The sequence below is a fragment of the Musa acuminata genome, chromosome BXJ1-11 (genome assembly GCF_036884655.1).
Source record: "Musa acuminata AAA Group cultivar baxijiao chromosome BXJ1-11, Cavendish_Baxijiao_AAA, whole genome shotgun sequence".
NCBI lineage: Eukaryota > Viridiplantae > Streptophyta > Magnoliopsida > Zingiberales > Musaceae > Musa > Musa acuminata.
The window spans coordinates 1,735,192-1,756,610 of NC_088337.1; the positions used below are offsets into that span (position 1 = coordinate 1,735,192).

Consider the following 21,419-nt stretch of genomic DNA (forward strand, 5'->3'; position numbering starts at 1 on the left):
GACTGCGAACTCCGAGGTGATCTGACTTTCGCGTCCATGGAATTGCCGGAGCTCATAGTCTTGATCATCACGATAACTTCAATCCAAATAGGGCGTACGTAGGTAGGAGATGCGTTGACAAGCAAAATAATAGGGCATTTAAGAAAGAAAACAGCTATTGTGTCTACGTAAGGAGAATAGTTTTCTGAAGATGAAGCTACAAGATTAGTCAAGATACAGCCACGAGCTGCTGCTGCTGCAGCTGCTGCTGCTGCTAGTCTAACTCGACCTTCTAAATTTATTATTAGAAAGCCACGTCCCGCAACGTACGTGATGCGGATATGGGACGACGGCATGGCTTAACAGTGTAGTACACGCGACATCCCTGCAAATACTCGTGCCTTGTTTCACTTAGTTAATTGAAGTCAACTACTAAAGTAATCGTGTTGATCAGCTGATATAGATGGCTAATAATATATTTAGCTAAGCGTCGGCATTCCCAATGCATCCCAAATTTTATCATATGTCATGTGGTGAAAGTTATGGTGGTGGGAACCATGACTTCTCGCTATCTACTGCCGAGGACTTGGTGTTCATTATAAATTAAATGACGAGCGTATGCGATCCGTCTTGACTATGAACTTACGATGCAAGAGACAGAGAAGCATCGCAGGCAATAGCGTGAGATCCGAATGCAAGGCATGGTTGACATGGAAGCATGACAGGCAATTAGATTTTTTTGCCGCGATAAATATTAAAGCATGGCTATTATAATTTCTGTATTAATTCAATTAGCCGGTTGTCAGATTGTGTCCAGTGATCTTGATTAATGTTGAATCACTATTCATTCTCCTCGAAAGAAAGCCTGCATGAGTAAAATTCTTTGTAAAGGTTTAGAACATATATTATTAGAATAACTGTGTTTTTTTTTATCCTGTTATTATGTCTGAAATACTAATTCTCCTTAATTTTAACACAAAGTTGTTATTTGTTAGTATGAATATTTTAATTTCTAATCGATCTATTTATCACATGTAAAGCGAAGAATAATGATTCCCAAGTGAAGCATTCATTATCCCCACTGTCTCCAGTTAGCTGAGTGAGTCAAACGAGGAGAGTTGAAACCCGATTTGGAATACATGTCCATAGAAAACCAAGAATTCAGCCAGCAGTGCAACCGGAAATGCACGCAGCTCGCTGGTGACTCCACAGTCGACTCGTATTCTGTCGGTAGGTGGTGCAGTTGGCCACTTGGAACACAAACGAACGCAAATATTAAACCCGGACTCATGCTTTCTTTTATTCTTCTTCTTCTTCTTCTTCTTCTTCTTGGCGTCGGCACGGTTTCCTCGAGAGACTGACTTCCTTTCGGTGTTTATGTTCAACATGGTTGTCCACATGGCTACAATTAGTGATGGAGGATTAGTGCTGGTATTTGTCAGCGACTTTGTTTGGTTGACGCCAACCCATCATCTAAAATTACCATGGATCACTCGTTCCATCACTACCAGTATGTTACGCATACCAATGACGATCCCTTTTTACCCGGGATCAGTATCATCGGGCGATTATTATAATGCATCGGATCAGGCAGTCCGGTGGCGAGAATGCCTCCAACATAGTGAGTATGAGACTTGAAGAAGACGAGGAAAAAGAAAGGCCAGTGACGTGTGCAGCGACCTCAAGTGTCAAAAAAGAAACCACCCACCGGCTGCCCGACGACTTTCTGCGGGTCGGAGCCTTAAATCTACGTGCATTGTGAAATCGGGTTTGGACTGCTAGCCTAGCCATGCAAGACTGCTATAAATACCCCTCCACCCCTCGTCGCCACCACATCTCATCTCTCAGTTCACTGCTACCTGAGCTGCAATGGCTGGTAGAACTCGTGTTAGGCTTTGGGCTCTTGCTTTCCTCGCTCTTCTGAGCCTCGAGCTCACCTTCGCTGCTAGATCCCTAGTTGGAACTAGCGCCGCAGGTGGTGGGGGCGGCGGTGGAGGAGGTGAAGGTGGAGGTGGTGGAAGTGGTGATTCCGGATATGGCTCCGGCTCCGGCTCCGGCTCCGGCGCTGGATATGGTGAGGGTGCCGGTGGGGGCAGTGCTGGAGGGTATGGAAGCGGTGGAGGTGGAGGTGGCGGCGGCGGCGGTGGCGGGGGAGAAGGCGGAGGTGCAGGCTCCGGCTCTGGTGATGGGAGTGGGTATGGCTCCGGTTATGGAGAGGGTGCTGGTTCCGGAAACGCTGGAGGATATGGCAGGGGTCGCGGTGGCGGCGGCGGCGGCGGTGGAGGCGGTGGACAAGGTGATGGTTCAGGCGCTGGCTATGGCTCTGGCTCAGGCTCAGGCTCAGGCTACGGTTCGGGCGCTGGTGGTGATCAGGGCGGAGGTTATGGGAGTGGCGGAGGCGGAGGCGGTGGAGGCGGCGGCGGAACGGGCTCCGGCTCCGGTTCCGGTTCCGGTTCCGGTTCCGGTTCTGGTTCCGGTTCCGGTAGCGGTGGAGGAAATGGCCGCCGCTAGATTTACGCACACAGATGTTGGAAGGTAGCAGGAATAAGAGCTTTAAGGTTGTATCAGAAGAAGTCCAGTAGAATGCTTGGTGATGATGAAATAAGTGATGCTGTGTAACACCATATAAGTGGAACTTGCTTTCTTGATTATAATATATAAAGAATGCTTATTGCAAGTCTCGTTTCTCGTTCCAATTTGCTTGGAGTAAGACACTGGCCAAAGCCAAGACTGAATTAAGCAGCATGTTCATCATATCAAGTATCCCGAACGGGTTCCTCAGTTCCTAAAAATGAAAGACAGATAAAAGCTAAGATTACATGTAATCTGAATCGCTTCCTAGGATTTTGAACATATCTAATATCTTATCTATTAAATCCCGTGTTGCATCGGAATAGAGAACTCCGGCCGTATCATTCGTATCCCCTTTCTCATGCATGTTTCTTCCGATTCGCATACTTTACGCACGCACTGCTATCATTCATGCATGTACGTATTTTATGTGGTCTCTTATTCCTCTGCTCGTCCCACACTTATTATTATTATACGAATAGTCCCAGTCACAGAGTAGAACTTTGTAATCAATACTGTTCAGTTGCTTATTAGAGTTTTGAATCTAATTAATTACTTGTTTCGTTGAATATTATTGCAAATTCAAATAAACTTTTATTTTATTTATTTTGATTTTACAAATTTTTTATATCTTATCAATTAATAGACCATGTGAAAAAAAATTATATTATATGATCCTATCTAATTATGTAAGGTATACTATAAATATGATTGGATTCTAATTATATTTATCGATCAAGGAAAAAGGAACTATAATTATAATAGAATTTCTGAGGAGATGATCTAGAATGACTCTCTTAATAATTTATCTTAGACACTTTGCACTCTCTTAAGAATAGAACCTCCTATAGATGAAATAATAATTTATTTCCTTTGTTCATAACTTATCATTCATAATGATCCTATAAAAGATAAGAAAAGAAAATAAGATAAGTCTACTTCTCTTTGTAAATCGATATCGCTATAACTTTCAAATCCGACAATGATACACTTGTAGATCAAATAAAGATTTTGAATGACATCAAAAAGTACGTATCATATATTTAATATTCTATTATTGGATTTTAATTTCTAAAATTAATTAATTTTTATATAATAATCATAATTTTTATGGGGAATAAGATTAGTAAAGATGGAAAGAAAAGAATAATGTACTTCCATCTCTGACTTCTATTGATTTTTAATGGGCATTCGTTGTCCATTTAACAGGAGATATATGTAACCCAATATATCAACATCTGTATTGATATAACTTTGACTTGGGGCCATTGTTTTGTCTGTCATTTGCACCTGGATTCAACCCCACATATCCTCTTCGAATGCGCCTTTGCTCAATCTTTTTGGGATCTTCTCTGGCAATTTCTAAACATTCGATTTCAGCTCTTCCCTACTTGGCATCAAGGGGACTGGATTGCAGAATACTTATCGCTTGACAAACCATCCCGTGACAAGCTTCTTTGCATCATTGTTACTGCTTTTTAGGCCTTGTGGAACAATCGCAACGAAGCTAAATATTAGCTTCCGCTCTGCCAATCCTGCTTCCCTATTTAGAAAGGTCATGTTAACTGCTAATGATTCTTACATGGTCTTCCAGGATCCTAAGAGCACTGTTGAGGGTGCTGCTGCTAACCTAGAGGAACTTTAGGTAAGCTATGATTTCTGTATAGAGTTTGATGGTTCATTTATTTCTTTTGATCTTGTTGTAGGTGTAGGCTTTCTTATCAAGAGCTTAACTAACCAACCCCCATGGCTGGGCGGAGGAGCCTGCAAAGCTGCATGCTGCCTACTGATGTCTGAAACTTTGGCCCTTAGATCTGCTGCTTCTCTACAGCTTGCATTTTTCTGGATCAAGTCTGACTCCTTGCAAGTTGTCTGGTTTTTGCAATGTCTCTTCTATGACAAATATTTTCTTATTGACAAACTTAAGGTTGTGAAAGTTAGCAATATTAGTATTTTGTTGGTAGGTCTCCTAGTTCTCCTAGTTCTATTGATCCGTAAGCTCAAAAGTTTGTACTAGATAGTGATCGAATCGAAAATTCCTACTTCTATAATACTAATTCATGAATATTCGATCAATAACTAACTTAAGTGTCAGAGAATCTATGTCGAGTGTGATGCTTTGCGAACAATTGAGATGTTGAATCAGGTTGGACCAACTTCATCGTTGCGTGTAAGCCTTCAATATGTGCGAGTAAAATCAAGATATTTTTATGAAAACTATTTTAGAAGAGATTGACTATTATAAAATGGTTATATGGAATCATGTGCTCAGTCTATCATACGGGTGCAAACTCTATTGATCATATTTTCATTTTGCTCAAGCCTATTGGGAAAAGCTTCAACATGGTACAATATTCTTAATGAATTAAACCATTATAGATTCATTATTCTTCTCCTTAGTTCTTGAGTTTATCTTATCATAATATATCAACATGGTGCAATATTCTTAGTGAATTGAACTGGACCAATCATTAACTGAAACCAAGTTTTCTCTTAGATTGTCGTTGCTAATTCGTCGATGATTTATGAGATCGTAGTTTCTGAGGAACAACTATAACATCAAAAATGTCGAGATAGTCCATGCTACGGGGATTATTATTATTGTTTTGTGATATATCTTTAAGTATGTTATATTTTTATTAGAATATTATTATTTTAAGCTATTAAGTTAGAGTAAATATTTGAATAAGTATGTGTTATGCATAATTGGTACCATAGTTCTTTTTTATGGTATCAACATACGATTAATACATGTTAATTATAAATTATTTATTATGATTATATATGTGTCTTACAAGATATACTCATTCGTCTATTAATCATTTCAGTTGATACTCTACTCATGCATGACATAAACCATTGTAATTATTAATATTGATTTGACATATAATTATAAGCTTTCGTCCAACTCTATCATATTTCTTATTGGACATTTCTTCCAACTCTATCATAGTTCTTCTTTATGGCATCAATATATGATTAATGCATTTATTTATAAATTATTTATTGTGACTATACATGTGTCATACAAGACATGCTGGTTCGTCTATTAATTTGATGTTTTACTCATGTAATTGTTAATATTGATTTGGCATATTATTATAAGCGTTTTTAAACTCTATCATTTTTCTTATTAGACATTTGTGCTTAGAAAAAACTATAGTTTTATTCGAAGATAGCGCGGTGTGGTGTTAAGAGTGAGAGTTAAAAATTTATTTAAGGTGAAGATGGATTCAATAATTTTAAATATATAAATTAAAAAAAATTATTTTATTTTATTAAAAAATAATTTTATTTATGCATGAATCATTTTTTTTTTCAAAAATCAAACTATGTCAAATCGGAACGTCATAGCAAATTATCATGTTTTAACATTATAACTCTCTTTACTTCTACAAATAATAAACTAATTCAGTACATTTTCAACCCAAAAAGAAAAAGAAAAAAAGTCAATCAAATCGCTACATTTTTTGTTTTTTTTTGCTTTGGTACAGCAGCAGAATGGTGGATCACAACTATTGTTGGGTGTGGTTTCTGTCTTGGGCTCACCCGACCAACTCATCACCTCCTATTGCTTTCTATGTGGTTCCTACGCATCACAGCAAACCTAATTATTCCCACCGAGGTCGGGAACCAATGGCGGACACTTCTTTCATGTTTGGATCACAGTGCTACGAGTAAGTTTCGTCTTGATGAGCAATTAAGACTGTCCTAAGCATTCATTTAAATCCACCGATCAATCAAGTTATCTCTGTAGTTCCAGGTTTCCCTTCCCCAGCACGATGTCTCAGTTCCTACTCACCGTAGAGCTGCGTCATGTCTCCGGATTCACGTGAACTTGTACTATACTGCTTCTTCATGACTGTAGCAGGGAAGGAAAAGAACAGTATGCCACCTCATGCGGTACTGTGCTGCTTCATTACCCTGCAAAGGAAAGAGACCAGACGAGAGAGGGTGACCGGACAGCCCTTCGCAGGCCCACAGGGAGAAGATAGAGACTCGGCTCTCAATGGAGGCCACTCCTTGCCCGCTGGTCGGTGGACAATCGATAAGCTCACCGCCCGGCTTCGCTGCCACTCGGTCACCTGTGTCAGCCAATCCGATGGTCACTCCATAAACCTACCTGTTTGATTATTCCAAAGCGGGAGATGAGGACGAGCGCATGGAGACAAGTCATCATGTCAATGATATCGCGAAAGAGATGATTCGTGGGCGTTCCCGGTCCGGTCCGGTTCGGTCCGGCCTGACATTAAATAAAACTCTGAACCAGAGCACATACAGAAAATTAAGTGTGTGATTGAGGGAATAAACCTGCACAAACACAACACGACATGGATATATATATTGTAGACGTGCTAACAACAATGTGATTAGACAAGAGTAGTGTGACTGGCCTTGTGCCAGCTCCTAATGCAATCATGCATACACTGTTCTTAAACATGTTTGGCTCTACCGTTGTCGTCTCCACGATGATAATATGTGATGATAAGTGCGCCAACACATGGTTTTCAGATGTGCTTTGAGTTTGAGATCATTCATATTTTCTTATTCTGGACAAGAGACTTGAATTGCTCAAACCGCCCCCCACTGCGGCATGCATGCACAGACTGCAAGACAAAGTTTTTGACGCTTCTTTTGGTACTCCTAAACTTTATGAGTGAACGATATGTTATGTGAATTCATCAAACTAAACTTTTATTGATCGTATTACTTTATTTTCTTTATGCGGTACTAATTCTTCTACGTCAAGTCCGTCCGTGCATGGAGGCACGATATTTGGATGCTTAGAGTTGGACACTCCGATCGAAAGGAAATCGGATTATAGAGAAAGGTGCGTACAACCATCGCGATCATCGATTTAATGCATCACAAGGATGTAGCTCTCAGGCTTTTACACGAAAGAGAACACCATCTTGGATCACGGACTCAAACGAAAGAGGAGCGGAAATTAAGGATAAACAACACGTTGATGAAAGCAAAGAGCAAGGACTTTATGGAACGTGGAGGAGACGACCACGACGTGCAGGGCCCGAAACGCCACCTCAGTAATCGGCGGTGGGGAGCTGCTCGTGGGAGTGGCTGATGAAGAAGATCTCGTAGACGATACCGGCAAGAGCGCCGCCGATGAGTGGGCCGAGCCAGTACACCCACTGGTGGGTCCACGACCAGCTGACGAGAGCCGGGCCGAAGGACACGGCGGGGTTCATGGAGGCGCCGTCGAAGGGCCCGCCCACAAGGATATTGGCGCCGACGATGAAGCCGATGGCGATGGGGGCGATGGTGCCGAGACTTCCCTTCTTGGGGTCCACGGCGGTGGCGTAGACGGTGTACACGAGGCCGAAGGTCATGACGATCTCCAGCACGAGCGCCTCCCACACGCTCACCCCGGTCAGCCCGAAGGTGCCGGTCTCGAGCCCGCCGGTGGAGAAGCGGAGCAGGAGGCAGGCCACGGTGGAGCCCAGCAGCTGGGCGATCCAGTAGAGGATGCCTCGTAGCAGCGTGATGTTGCCGCCCACGAAGGCGCCGAAGGTCACGGCCGGGTTCACGTGCCCACCCGAGATGTTAGCTCCCACGGACACCGCCACAAACAGGGCGAAGCCGTGCGCCAGCGCCGCCGCGATCAGCCCCTCGGGCGTCGCAGCCCCGTCGCTCGTCAACTTGTCTGTACGCAGGCGACCGAACGTTAGCATCCAAGAAGACCACGAAAATCTGAGGCATCCAACGAAAGACAAGATACAGGAAGAAGTTGACAATGAAGAAGAACGCACTGTAGGCCATGCCGGAGCCTTGGCCGGCGAAGACGAAGATGAAGGTGCATATGAACTCGGCGAGCGCGGCCTTGAGTGCAGTCGGGTGGGTTGCCTCGGCCGTAGTCCCGATGGCTATCTGAGTGATCGGCATTCTTCTTCCTGCCCTCTAAAACCCTCACCACCGAGGAGCTCTTCCGCTTCAATAATGTAGTGAGCGGAGAGAGCCGAATGCACCCGGCAATATATGCAGCGCGAGGAAGAGAGAGATGACCGGGAGTAGCCGGTGCTTGGTAAATGAATACCTTGTGTTTTCTCTCTTTAATATTATTCATTATTGTTGCTATAATTATTCGACTGTTGTCTCTCTCAAGGAAGTGAACTCGATTAATAAGATCCACGTGATCCGGCCCCACGCCAACTATATATTTGGTACAGCTCAGCTTCGTCCGCCCAAGAGCTGCACTGATGCCACGTGTCCCGGTCGGTCCGACCAAGGGCCATTCGTCGTCGATTAGGGAATCCACCATAGTCGCGCTGATGTGACCGGCACCATCTTTTCGGGGATCGGCTGTTTAATCCCTGGTAGCTTCCCGAAGCCATGGGTGACGTGTGCATCGCATACTGCTCTTGATGCTGTGCATTAGCCAGGATAAACGGGAAGCATTGGCTGGAGCAAGTGTCTCCTGTCTAAGTCCGAGACGTGATCAGAGGTTGTGGTATGCGATCCACTTTCTGTATTGGTGCCGGAATTACGATTACATATCTATTTATCTGAATGGACTATATATTTTCTGATGATAAGTACGCTATAAATGATGGGGTCTATCTTCATGAGTTGATATTATCTCCGTGATGGTAGCGACATTATGGTCGGAGAGGGGCCGCAATTCATATTTCCATCAAGTAGTTGATACTGTCTTAATCAAAATTAAAAGGTCTGTAAACCCCAAATAAACAGACTTAGTAAACTTGTGGCGGATAAATAATTCAAAAAAGACAAGAAATTTGCTAGCTGCTACGCGAAGCCGTGGAACAAAGATAAAGAATAGTACCTGCCCTCATCAGTGAGGAGATGAACAAGAAGATGGACTAGCTGTCAAGGGAAACCCCATTCGCATGTGCTACAGCACACATTCCACGCTGTCCCATAGGACAGCAGTGTCAACACTGCCGCCCACTTGACACTAGTGAGATGGAGACATCTTAAATGCTATGGGCGATAACATCCACAGGTTAGGATATGAAGTTTGAATCCACTCTGTCCTCTCGTCATTCACGAGAAAGTAAAGACACAGCACGTCGAGCGATCTCGTGGGTCAATACGGAGGAAATGATGTGAGAAAGTTATGGTAGAAAATGATTTGAGTTCGACTCGACTTCTTTTGAGATGGAACATTAACTCGACTAGATGTATTACATTGGGTAATAAACATACATATAAACACTCATCGAATACACTTACTGTGTATTCGATGTTAGTATTAGATTATGTGAACCTTTATAATTAGATAAAATATATAATAGAACTAATTAAATTCTGATAATAGATATTAGTAAAATAAGTTCATATTATAATAGGATTATGTTTTTGATTGGAGGAACTCTTCGATAAGATGCAGCCCAGCCCAATACACATCCCAAAATGGGGCCCATGAAAAGCCAGACATGGGCTCATTCGCGAGCCCGTGCGGTAGCCTGCGGTCAATCTCATTTTATGGTCATCCTGCATGCACAATAGGCGTGATGGTAAGGGCGTATGATATCTATTTCGGATGCAGTTCAACAGAAATAGCTGCAATTAAGAGAACCATGCCATCGATAAAGGAAACCGGTACATGGGAGGCATGGGTTCGACGTCCGATAACTGAGAATGATGAAGAAGATGTAGTGAGTGCCGATAACTGAGAATGTCAGATTGACGAATTCAACAGAGAAGAAACACAATCCGGTGACTGCACATGCTCCCGCCATGCATACAAGTAGTATGGCAGGGACATCATCAGAGCTAATGATAGATCTAAGCAGTCCTTGTCATGTTGCAACATCATTAACATACGAACATTAGGTCCGCCAAAGTATTCCGTTTCGCTCCCCAATCCTGCAAGTCCATCAGTGTTGCTGTTGTGGTACTCAAATATTAAGCGATGTGGAGCTGTCATGGAATAAGATCACAAGCCAGGCTGCCTGCTGTGGAAGGCCAGCATCGCCACAGCTCTTTATTCACCATCAAGCGACGTACCCATAAAGCTACAGATTACTATTATTATTTTGAGCGATGTGCCCGAGGGTGCTGCTAACTTAGCGGCGAAAGCGCGTCTCCTCCGTGGCAATTGGCTCCTATTCGCCAGCTTCCCTCTTCCCATGGATGCAACTGTACCCTTTGGACCGTCATGAGATACGTATACATGTGACACTTCACATGTTCTCCCCGTTAGAGAGCCTCTTAAAGGTTATATGCAAAAGGAAGAGACGGTGCAACTCTTTGGGTTGTTCTGTACACTACACTCCCAAAAAGAAACCCTCATAGTAAATAAAGTTCATAGAACAGATGATTCTCAAGAAAAAAAAGGAAGATTGGAAAAAGATTGAAATTTTCTGAATTTTTTGGAGGTTCCCAATGAGAAAAAAGATGAGCTTTTTAGACCGATCGATGTGATGCAACCCAAATCCAGTGAGAAGATTAAGCGGGAGAGTAATAACGGAGATGCTTAATATTGGGTAGAACTACTGATCCAAGCAGAAGCCAGTAGGTACGACGTCACATGATTCAACATGTACTTGTCTCCACATCCAAGTGGTACACAATTAAGTTCAACAAATCTACCTGCCGCTTCTAACCGCTCTCTTCCCACTTCCACTGCAAGACATGTTTAAGTCAGAGTTGTACCAAACCCTCCACACAATCTCAATTGCCTGTATTATTATTATTATTATTATTATTATTATGCCTTCTTAATCACTTCCTCCTATACTGGATGTGAGTTGAAGCAACAGCGTTTTAATGCAGAGGAGGTATGACGTTCTACGGTGTCCTTAAACACCCTACAGCTTAAAAGTCCATTACGGATGGCAACACCTGTGTCCCAACTCGCAAGGCTATTTTGATTACTTTGCAAGGGAAGAATTGCGGTTGGATAATTAGGTGAGGGACTGCATGTGATGGCACAAAAGGGAAGACATGCAACAGAAGTGGTGAGCACACATTAGCGAATTAAGATGTGGCATCAACTTCCCCATACCCACACGCCTAATCCACCACACTGCTTAGGCTGAACCCGTAAGAGAGGAACAAAAGAAAGCTAGCAATGATTGGGTGACTACGAAAAAAATGATGCCAAACTAAGAGGGATTGGTATCTTCACCCACGATGCATGTATAGTTTACATGCTCTCTCGCAGTGAAGCTAGCAGCAGAGCTTAGTATCTTGCGTGCTTGGCAATGTTTGCCAACTAGCCGTACCGATATACGCCAGGAGGGAATCTATCATTTAATATGGTTTAGGTAGGGGAGAGAGTGAAATAACTAGTGGGAACGTGAGCAGAGTGAAGTGGGAAGAAAGGAGAGAGAGGAATCGATCAACCCCACCAACTGATGTCTCACGACTTAATGTTCGGAGAAGCTGAAGCTTTCATGCCTCACACAACCAACCAAAACGAGCTACTTAGCTTCGCTCGTCTCCGCCTCCCATTGACTTAGAACATCGTAGGAACATGCGTTACACACCAACCGGATATATAAATGTGTGTGCCATCATTTACCAACAAACCGTCCATTTGTTTGAAGCCGTGAATCCTGTGGCTAATCATCGTGATTCCTTATTTTAAAGCCACAAAGTTCTCCCCCAGTCTGTAATCATGCAAGAGAGAGAAATCTCCTCCAGCGCAAACCCAGTTAATTGCTTAGCCAAATTACATCTGCCGAGTCATAATTAAACGAGTCCTGCAAAAGCATATGTTCTCGACTGCTGCTGGTCTGAACAATTTGTGGTACTGATACATGCGTCCGCCGATTTGACTTTATCGGTCTCTGTTGCGATGTTTGCAGAACAATTAGTACCGCACGATCGCAGAGGACGTGACGAAAGGAATACGAGCTACTTCTCGAGAACCGAAGAAGAGTGCTCGTCGACGAGGATAGCTGGTCCTTTACTTGATAAACCACTAGAAGCAATCCATCAACATACACGTGTGCCTTGCTTGCACCACTTGCCGTCACCTTCATCTTTACCTCCGTCGAGGGGTTCGCATAACCAGCCCATGGCAAACTGCACCCAGTTGAGCGAGCAAGGAAGGAAAGGCTCACCACACAAGGCATCGGTGAGGTCGCTCGAGAGACGGTCGCGTTCTCGACTTTGTTACTGACTCACCTGCACACTCTTTTCACCACCACCTGTGATGGGAGGAATTGAAGAGGCACATGACTTGCATGGTGCCAACCTTTTCTTCGAGTCTTCGTTGTCACCATCTCCTCTGCCCTCTGACAGTTTGTGTGGCCAACTCCTATCTTTACAAATCTTAGCTAAGCGAGAAAGAGTGCACACAAACTCCAGGATTAGGCATTTCGTTTGGTGTTGTGGAGTCCGTCCCCTCTGTCCTTTGCTATTGTTCCTCGCCTGCTCCTCCCTTCACTCCACACCTCTCCTGTGTCCACCTAATTTCCCCCATATTTAGGGCTTAAACCCATGTCTGCAAACGAGTGAGGACAATTCATGGCTGTGTTCTCCTCTTAGAATAGCAAGGGGCGGCCATTTGACTCCCATCTGTTGCCGTATAAATATATACATAGAGACACATCTTCCATAAGCATTGTTAGTATTGAGCACCTTCTCCACTCACTCTCTCTTGGTTTCTCCACCTCTTCCCCCTGGTTCCAAGGGAGATGGAAGCTCCAGAGGAAGCCTTGGCCTCCAACAGCAGCGACAGCATATCCAACGGCGAATTCGTTCATGCTGTGGTCAAGGGCAAGCGCACCAAGCGTCAGAGGACGCAGCCGCCGCCGCCGATGCCACAGGTCCTGTCCACCGGGGTAGCCGACTCGTACTCCGCCTCCTCGGCCGAGGCCGCCTCCGGAACCATCACCGAGGAGGAGGAGGACATGGCGAATTGCCTCATCCTTCTCGCCCAGGGCCGCGCCTTTGACACCGGGCCTAAGCCGGAAGAGCACAAGGACGAAGTTGGAGGCGGCGGCGGTGGGTCCGAGAAGTTTACGAGCCGAAAGTTGATCGAGGCGGCGACGACGACCAACGGCAAGGCTGGAATTTACGTGTATGAGTGCAAGACATGCAGCAAATGCTTCCCGTCGTTCCAGGCGCTCGGCGGGCACCGCACCAGCCACAAGAAGCACAAGCTGGCTGCCACCACCACGACGGCGGAGGAGAAGAAGCTCGAGGTCACCGACGACATGCTGCAGATCAGCATGAATTCTTTCTCGAAGCCATTTGCGAGCAGCAGCCAGACTCCCACGAAGCCGAAGGTCCACGAGTGCTCCATATGCGGATCGGAGTTCAGCTCCGGGCAGGCGCTCGGAGGACACATGAGGCGGCACAGGCCGCTGGCCATCGCCGACAGCCAAGAAGCCAAGAAGGACAAGAGCTTTCTTTCCTTGGACCTAAACCTCCCCGCTCCCGCCGAGGACGAGCTCCAGAGGCCGCCTTCCCCGACGCTGGCATTGGCCACCAAGAGGCCTTTCATCTTCTCGGCGTCGGCATCGGCACCGGCCTTAGTGGTGGATTGCCATTACTAAGGAGGCCGCTTTGGGCTAATGGAAGCAAAGCTGTCCAGTAGCACAAATTCTTTCCTTGCTCTGTTCGATAACAACTTGGGCTAATGTGGCTTATGTGAATAACTCTTAATATTTCTTTGCAAGTTCATATCGATTAATTGATCCAAATTTCTTCGAATTCTTTGATCCATTTAGCTCTTTGTCGTCTTCCCTTTTTCTTTTTTCCCCATTTAAGATGGATATATGTTTTGCCTTTTGGGAGGAGGAGAGAGGAGAGGTGCCATTGCGTTCACGTAAAGGGAGAGAGTCTCTTTCCCTTTTTTAGCCCCCTCTCGCTTTCAACGAGTTAGATGAGTTTGGTTTCTCCACCACCCAGATTAGGTTCGGCCTCCCACGAGTTTGTTTCATTTGTAAGACATCCATGGAGTGATAGATATCTGGTGAGGCCAACTTGTACACTCTCATCGCCTTTTCACTTTCCATGACTCCTTCAAGCTTCATACTCTTCTTCATCTTGGTTGACTATTAGCCACCGCGTCCACAGCATGCACTAAATAATTAGCCAAGAACGTAGTTAGATGCATCTATTCACATTGTAAACGAGCGTCGCAGATAAGCGGCAGTGCCCGAACAGTTCCCAATAGTATTTTTACTGGGAGCGCTTTATACCCAAGTGCACGCAATCACATCTCATCGCAAACGTGAGGCCGAGTTGCCCCCGTCATTTGCCTAACGCCACACCGATGAACCCATCGCCCGTCGCTCCCAACCAGCAGAGTCCGACGTCTCATCTGAATCAGCACACGTGAATCACGAAGCCCTCTCACTGTGGCTTTAATTATTGTGATGGACCGAGTACAATCGAAGAAAAACCATACTCCTCCGCTGCACCTTTCGTTGCTTGCTCGTTTCCAAGCTGTGATTACATGACATGCTCCCATGTAGTGTGTGTGTGTGTGTGTGTGACCACTACATGAGAGTTAAGTGCACGTTTGGAGATTGAGTTGGGCTGCCGAGTATTATAGTGCACTGCTGCCTTCTCGAGTGGTGGTGGCATGGCACCACCACTCAAGGAAGTGCAGCTAAGCTGCCAGTTGTGAAGGAGCAAGCTCTCGTGTGCTTCGCACTCTCAGCTATGCTTCTGCTAACACCGTCGAGAGTAATCTAATAGTTCGCGTCGTGGAATTGGAATTAGCTACTGCGCCAGTGGTTGCAAGTCGTCGCTAGCTAAAGATTCGCTCGGCCAGTGTGGCATTTGCCGTTTACTATTGGTGGCAGCATTAAATCGGAAATGAGTTTGCATATGCCTCTACTTTATTTAGCCCATTAAGCATCGAGATGTTTATTTTTATGGAGGGACGTGAAAAAAAGGGAATTTGTTTATTGTGCAATATCAGATTGAATAAATTACACATTACCGATCTGCTAATGCCTGCTCGACTTTTTGGAAAGGCATCGGTTTTTAATGGGCCTTTGTTGGGCCTCATCCTCGGGGCAACGCTATGACATTTTTATTGATATGAATAATTTAGTTGCATACAAAGTTTTCTCAAATAGTCAATTATTTCATGATTTTCGCATAAATTAGCTAATTTATTATGAGTTGTCGGGACCCTCTCCTCTATGAAAATAATAGGCGTATGATACTTTAGGTGACTAAGCATACGGTGATATTCGTTTGGGATAAACAGAAGAAGGAATTTTGTATATAAGCAAATACAAGCAGGTCGTAACATATATCAAAATTAAATAAAATCATAATAAAATAGAATATCAAGATTTACGTGAAAAATTCCTCCAACGTGAAGGGTAAAAACCATGGGGCAAACTAGAGAAAATCCACTAAATATATAAATATCAAAGTCTCTTACCCAAAACCTAAGCAACAATTACAAAAGAATAACTATGATACAAGAATTACGTCACCGTGCACTATATCCAAAATCTTCCCAAGTAATCATAGCAAGAATCTACTATAGATCTGATCTAATCTGAAATGAGAATACTGTCTGGATAATTGAGAACAGTTTCTCTGCGTTATCATTGTTTTCTTTCCTTTTCTTCTCTTATTTTTCTATCATTTCCTACTACTGTTGCTTCTCTATTTTTCGCTGTTTTCTTTTTCTTTGCTAGCCGTCACAATTTTTAGTTAAAAGGATTAAGATTTTAGATTAAATAAGAAAGGGTTAAAGCTAAAATAGACTGTGGATAGTTAAAGCCCACTATGAGCTGTTAGCCAAACACCCTGGACCAATGACCTAAACATTACGGGAGAAACATAACTATGTGAATGCATGAGGTATAGTTAAAAAGAAAATTAAATATTATGCTGGAAACACCAAACAAAGTTCTACACAGAAATTGTTCGTGACATGATTGAATATAAATTACCATCTTTCCATGGTTTTTCTTCCTTGTATTATGCTTTGTGTTGTCAATCAACCGAATCGTCTGTGGTTCAATGTTTTTGTTCTCCGGATCCTTGTGTTGACTGGTAGCCGAATGAGTACAGGAAGGAGAAGAGAGAGTCATCAGGATGGGGACATTCACGGGAGGCTCTCTCCCCAGCGCACATTGTAGATAAGAGGGTTGGAGCCGAATGGATTCTCACGTTTTGGTTATTTAACCCTCTTCACTGCACATTGTGGCTACAGGGTTGGAGCCCAATTGCTTCGTCATCTTTACTAGAGTGCATCATCAATAAGCTTTAAGGATAGTTTCTTGTTCTCGAGCTGCTTAAAAACGTACATAGTAAAAGATTCTTTTCCTTCTTCTTGTTGATCAAATGCCAGTGTACAAGTGATGGAGGGCCAGTGTCGCTGGACCTCAGGGTCTCAGGAGTCCTGATGGTGATTTAGTTGGTGGGTCTGTCCTACCTTCCTTCGACACATAGATGCGTTCTTACCTCGATGAAATCTGCAAGAGTAAATAGGATCGCTGGTAACACTATTCTCTTCTCCGATACTCGAGTTAGAAGGTACCCTATCGTATGAGGTGAAGCTTCTTGAGCTCCATATTGAGAGAGAGAGAGAGAGAGAGAGTTTATACAACATCGGTTTTATATATTCTATACTAATTAAAACTTATCATAAATACTTATGCAAGTCAATGGGTAAAGTATGCATCCAAGTTCACCTCATTTCTCATGCATTCTAGCCACCTTAACAATCATGTCAAACCTCTCATGTACATCGATACGAACCAAGTGATCATGTGTTGTAACCTTCCACCTACAATGACACCCTCCTAAAATCATAGGCTAACTTAGAAAGCCAATGAAGGAATTCATTTTCTACTCTTGAAAGCTGTCATCCTATTTTTCTTTTAAGTAACACCTATGCATAACATAGCTAACATCTATCATTTCAACTTAGAAGTTGTTGCTTAATCAGGTGTGCCATTGTCCTGCAAGTATAGGGTTCGGCTAACCATATTTTTATTTATTTATTATTAAATTTAACAAAAGCTTGTTCAAAAGAAATTATCCTTTTTCGATATGGTTGATATTGAATTGTTGAGATCTATTTTAACGGTGTAGCTATTAAGATCTCACGAATCCAAAATGAAAAAAAAAAAGCTTTTTAATGTAGTGAAAATATATTATTTTCCGAGGGATATTCCATTTAATTTATCTTGGTTTGTTAAAGTTGAATTTACTAGAAAATACATTGCCGAACCTTCTTTAAATGAATTCTTGAAACGATGTAGCTTATTAAAAGAACAAGCAAATAAATTCTTCGTGGCATCATACATTAGAAAAAGAGCAAAGCATCCAAAACTTGAGGTTGATTTGTTGGGGCTCCTCTTCAGAGAGAAGCTCCTTCGAAAAAGTGTTGGGTTTGCTGCTTGGAGTGGCAAGCAAGCAGTATTCTTTGTGAAAGGCGAAAGAATAATAATTCACTTTATGTAGAGTCGCTTGTACAATAAACAGCTTAAATATATTAAGCTTAAATATATTAAACTGTCCCTTTCCTATTTATTTCCCTCAGAATAAGGGATTTTTCTCAATAAAAAAATTTCCTCGTATAGTTGGGGAAATCTTATCTTCCCCGCAAGATGATGCTATTTCTATTGCTGTGAGGCACATGCGTTCCTTTCGTTCCCCTTAAATCCGTCCTTTGTTCCCCTTAAGTCCGTCGACGTTCTTCGTTCCCCTTAAGTCCGTTGACTATTGGCAAATCAACGAAGACTATCACGGTGAAGAAGATGAGGATTGGCCTTGAAGCCTCTTAGAAATTTGGTTGCAGTAATGTTGGTCGCGGGTCAAAGACAAGGGAGAAGATAAAAGTGAATATAAGAACAATTATTGAAGAAACTTTATTTAAGAAGTGAAACAACTTAAATACATTAAGTTGTCCCTCCGAAGGATTTTCCTTAAGATATAGTAATTGCCTCTCTTCAGTCTTTTCTGATCTCATCGGTATGTAATTATTATTTTTCTTGGTGAGTCATCCTAAATGTTCTACCAGAGACTTTAAAATTCATGTTTAGTCGTTTCTGTTCGCAATGGTGTACGTAATCATTATTTCTTTTTGGAAAGTTATCCTAAATGTTGTACTGGGACTTGATTACCAATCGTTAAATTACGTGATTTTATCTAATGAAATAAAATATATTATAAATATAATTAAATAAAATATATTATAAATTAACTAAAGCATCTCCAGTGCTTCGTATATACTTAGATTGTTTCTTTTTGGGTAATTCTTTGATTTCCTAAAGAGGTCAGAAATAAATGTTGTTACCCAGTCAGAGTACCGAGGCAAAATATCGTGTTCTTGCTAAGACTATATTATAATTGTTTTGGTTATACTGATTACTTCAAGATTCAATAGCCTTATTCCAATCTCTAACATAAATTTATTATGATAATTCTAGTGTCATTCAAATCGCTCACAATGATATCAAATAATATTAAGATTGATTGTCATTTTACACATAATCTTCAACTTGGTAATCTACAACTTTGCTCAATCAATACTGAAGATCAAATGATAGATATATTTGCCAAACCATTATTACCGTGACGATTTAGTTTCCTAGTTTTCAAACTTAAACTAGTTTATACTAAGTCATCTTAGATTTACATGAGCGTGTCAAAGTATGTACCACGGTAATAATCATCATATATGGTTCCTATCATACAAGAGGATTTTTAACATATTTTATTTTTTAATTTGTGAAATTGATTTGATTGACTTTCACTCTATAAATAAAGTTATAATGTACACAAAAATGTGTACAAATAAAATACAGGTTTCTTATACCATCTTTCACTAACAATCGGATCAATTATGTTTGAAAGCACCATGATTTTAATCTAGTCGTGGGGCAGGTGATGTCAATAGGAGACGTATATTCTCTGGGGTCCGATGGAGATGACATCTTATCTCGCTTGCAAAGTCTGCAAGTAGGTAGGACTTGCAAGACAAAGGGGGATCAGGAGGGTTGAGGGTTGATGGGCAATCCTCCTCCTCCTCTCCAACGCTTACATAAAAGGATGTTCATTGTGAGGAGAGCGAGTCTCATGAGCTCCGAGTCAGTGAAAAGAGAGAGAAAGAATTTTATAACCAAATAAAGGTGAGAGTTTCTCTTTGTGTTCTTGAGGTGAATGGATGTAAACGACTTTTTGGATGGAACTTGCAACGTTTGAATCTGGGGTGCTTGCATTAACGTTTTAACGAACGATATTTTGTTGATGTGAGCGTCGATCATGTGTCGTCGTCTGCTGTGTTGCATACTCTTTCATCGTCAAATTTGTCGATATGTGTATGGATATGGAATTCAAACTTATAATCTATCATGATAAATAATTCTAAATTGATGTTATTAGTAATGTATTTAAGTTTTTTTACTTATTCAATAAAGTTTCTTCAATAAAGCTTTTTTAATAATTATTCTTATCTTCTATTCTTTTCATCATCGTATTAGAGCAGTGAGAAAAGCGAAGCTTAACTCTTGCTTTCGGCCAACGACCAACGTCGCTGAGAAAATCAAAACTTCGCTCTTATCGGCCAAAGCAAGAGCGAAATTTCGCTTTTCTCACTACTCTGATACCATGATGAAAATAATAAAAGATAAAAATAATTATTGAAGAAGTTTTATTGAAGAAGTGAAAAAGCTTAAATACATTAACAGAAAATTTTTTTTCAACAGAATATAAAGATTTCCTTGTATAATTGAAAAATCTTATATTCTATCAATTAAATTCTGACAGTGTTTATATGTGTTCGATATAAGCACTGATCCAGCGGCTATAACTGCTACTCGGAAGCAGTTGAGTGGTGTTGTGTTCTTCCTTCGAAAGTACAAACCCCGAAGTCAGAAGTCGACTCATCACGAGCCATGTTGCGGGAGCAGCTTCACTACCCTTTTGTCGCTGGAAGCCTTTGTCAGACGCACGTACACCCCTTTCCCCTTTTCTTTTGGCTTTACCCAATACCCACCACCGCGTGCGGAGCAGTCAAAAAAAGACGGTGGAGCTGTCGCCGTGCGTCCTACGCCCTCGAGAGCGTCTCGAGCTTGGTGAAAGGGAAGCGTGGCGAGTATGGACTTCTGCCTGCTCTCCTTGCAGCGGCAAAAGCGCGCGGAGGCCGTGATTCCTTGTTCGTTCCATGCTGCGGTGGCGCAAGTTTTCTGGGAGTTGATACTATTTCATTCCATGCTTCTCTTTCTATCTCTCGTCATTCATTGTTCACTACCGCATAATATATGTTTTTGTTCATCCCTAAACTCTACTTGTGTTCCAACCTTTCACGAGACGATCGAGTTCTTTCTTTTCGGCCATCGAACTCCATCTCATCTCATTCCATCTCGTTCATCATTCACGCAATGAGAGTCTGGTTGGCTCGCATAACATTTACTATCCCTTTAAGAAATAAATGATCGAGATCCCTCTTGCCTCTTATTTCGAATACTACCGTTCGTGTCGGGTGGGACATACCGGTTCGTCAATAGATCGGTATGCGGATTGTCGGCTATCGGATTGCCTATTACCAGATTATATCATCGATTGGGATTATTTTCATCATGTTACCACCCAAAATAGGTCAGTGATGATCGATTTTGACAGTCGCCACCCGCTACCGGGTGGTATTAGCCGAGAGAGAAAAAATAAGGAGAAGAAAAAGGAGAACCTAGAGATCTAACGCCACTCTCCCTCAACGATCTCGATCTGTCATCGCCCTCCCTCGTTAGACGTCACAGAGGAGATGTCGCCTTTTCCTCGTCTAAGGCGACAAGGCCTCAGTATCGTTGGTGACTTCTCCTCATCCGCGTGGGGAGAAGAAGTCTCGACAATGTCACGAGTGGAAGAAACTAAGTGTCGTCAAGGCAACGTTTCTTCTCCCCACGCGAGTTGAAGAAACGAGGTGATGGTTACCTAGTCGCCCTTTTTTA

The 21,419-nt window shown here is 42.6% G+C and overlaps 3 protein-coding genes across 3 annotated transcripts; 2 read left to right on the forward strand and 1 right to left on the reverse strand.

Moving 5' to 3' along the window:
• The first annotated feature begins 1,796 nt into the window (after positions 1–1,796).
• LOC135596533 (glycine-rich cell wall structural protein 2-like) lies at positions 1,797–2,656 on the forward strand. The gene has a single exon (XM_065088584.1). The coding sequence runs from the start codon at positions 1,849–1,851 to the stop codon at positions 2,488–2,490; it is 642 nt and encodes a 213-aa protein (XP_064944656.1). The 5' UTR covers positions 1,797–1,848; the 3' UTR covers positions 2,491–2,656.
• Positions 2,657–7,340: 4,684 nt separating this feature from the next.
• On the reverse strand, positions 7,341–8,520 carry LOC135596800 (probable aquaporin TIP1-1). The gene is made up of 2 exons (XM_065088959.1): positions 8,319–8,520; positions 7,341–8,212 (listed from the first exon to the last, which is right to left on the reverse strand). Exons 1-2 carry the CDS (start codon positions 8,449–8,451, stop codon positions 7,593–7,595), a joined length of 753 nt encoding a protein of 250 aa, XP_064945031.1. The 5' UTR covers positions 8,452–8,520; the 3' UTR covers positions 7,341–7,592.
• Positions 8,521–12,570: 4,050 nt separating this feature from the next.
• Positions 12,571–14,199, forward strand: LOC135596534 (zinc finger protein ZAT5-like). The gene has a single exon (XM_065088585.1). The coding sequence runs from the start codon at positions 13,179–13,181 to the stop codon at positions 14,040–14,042; it is 864 nt and encodes a 287-aa protein (XP_064944657.1). The 5' UTR covers positions 12,571–13,178; the 3' UTR covers positions 14,043–14,199.
• The last annotated feature ends 7,220 nt before the right edge of the window (positions 14,200–21,419 follow it).

Coding starts and splice junctions, on each gene's coding strand:
- LOC135596534 (XM_065088585.1), top strand. CDS start 13,179: ATGGAAGCTCCAGAGGAAGCCTTGGCCTCCAACAGCAGCGACAGCATA.
- LOC135596800 (XM_065088959.1), bottom strand. CDS start 8,451: ATGCCGATCACTCAGATAGCCATCGGGACTACGGCCGAGGCAACCCAC. Junction 8,213..8,318: donor AGGCTCCGGCATGGCCTACA/GTGCGTTCTTCT, acceptor GCCTGCGTACAG/ACAAGTTGACGAGCGACGGG.
- LOC135596533 (XM_065088584.1), top strand. CDS start 1,849: ATGGCTGGTAGAACTCGTGTTAGGCTTTGGGCTCTTGCTTTCCTCGCT.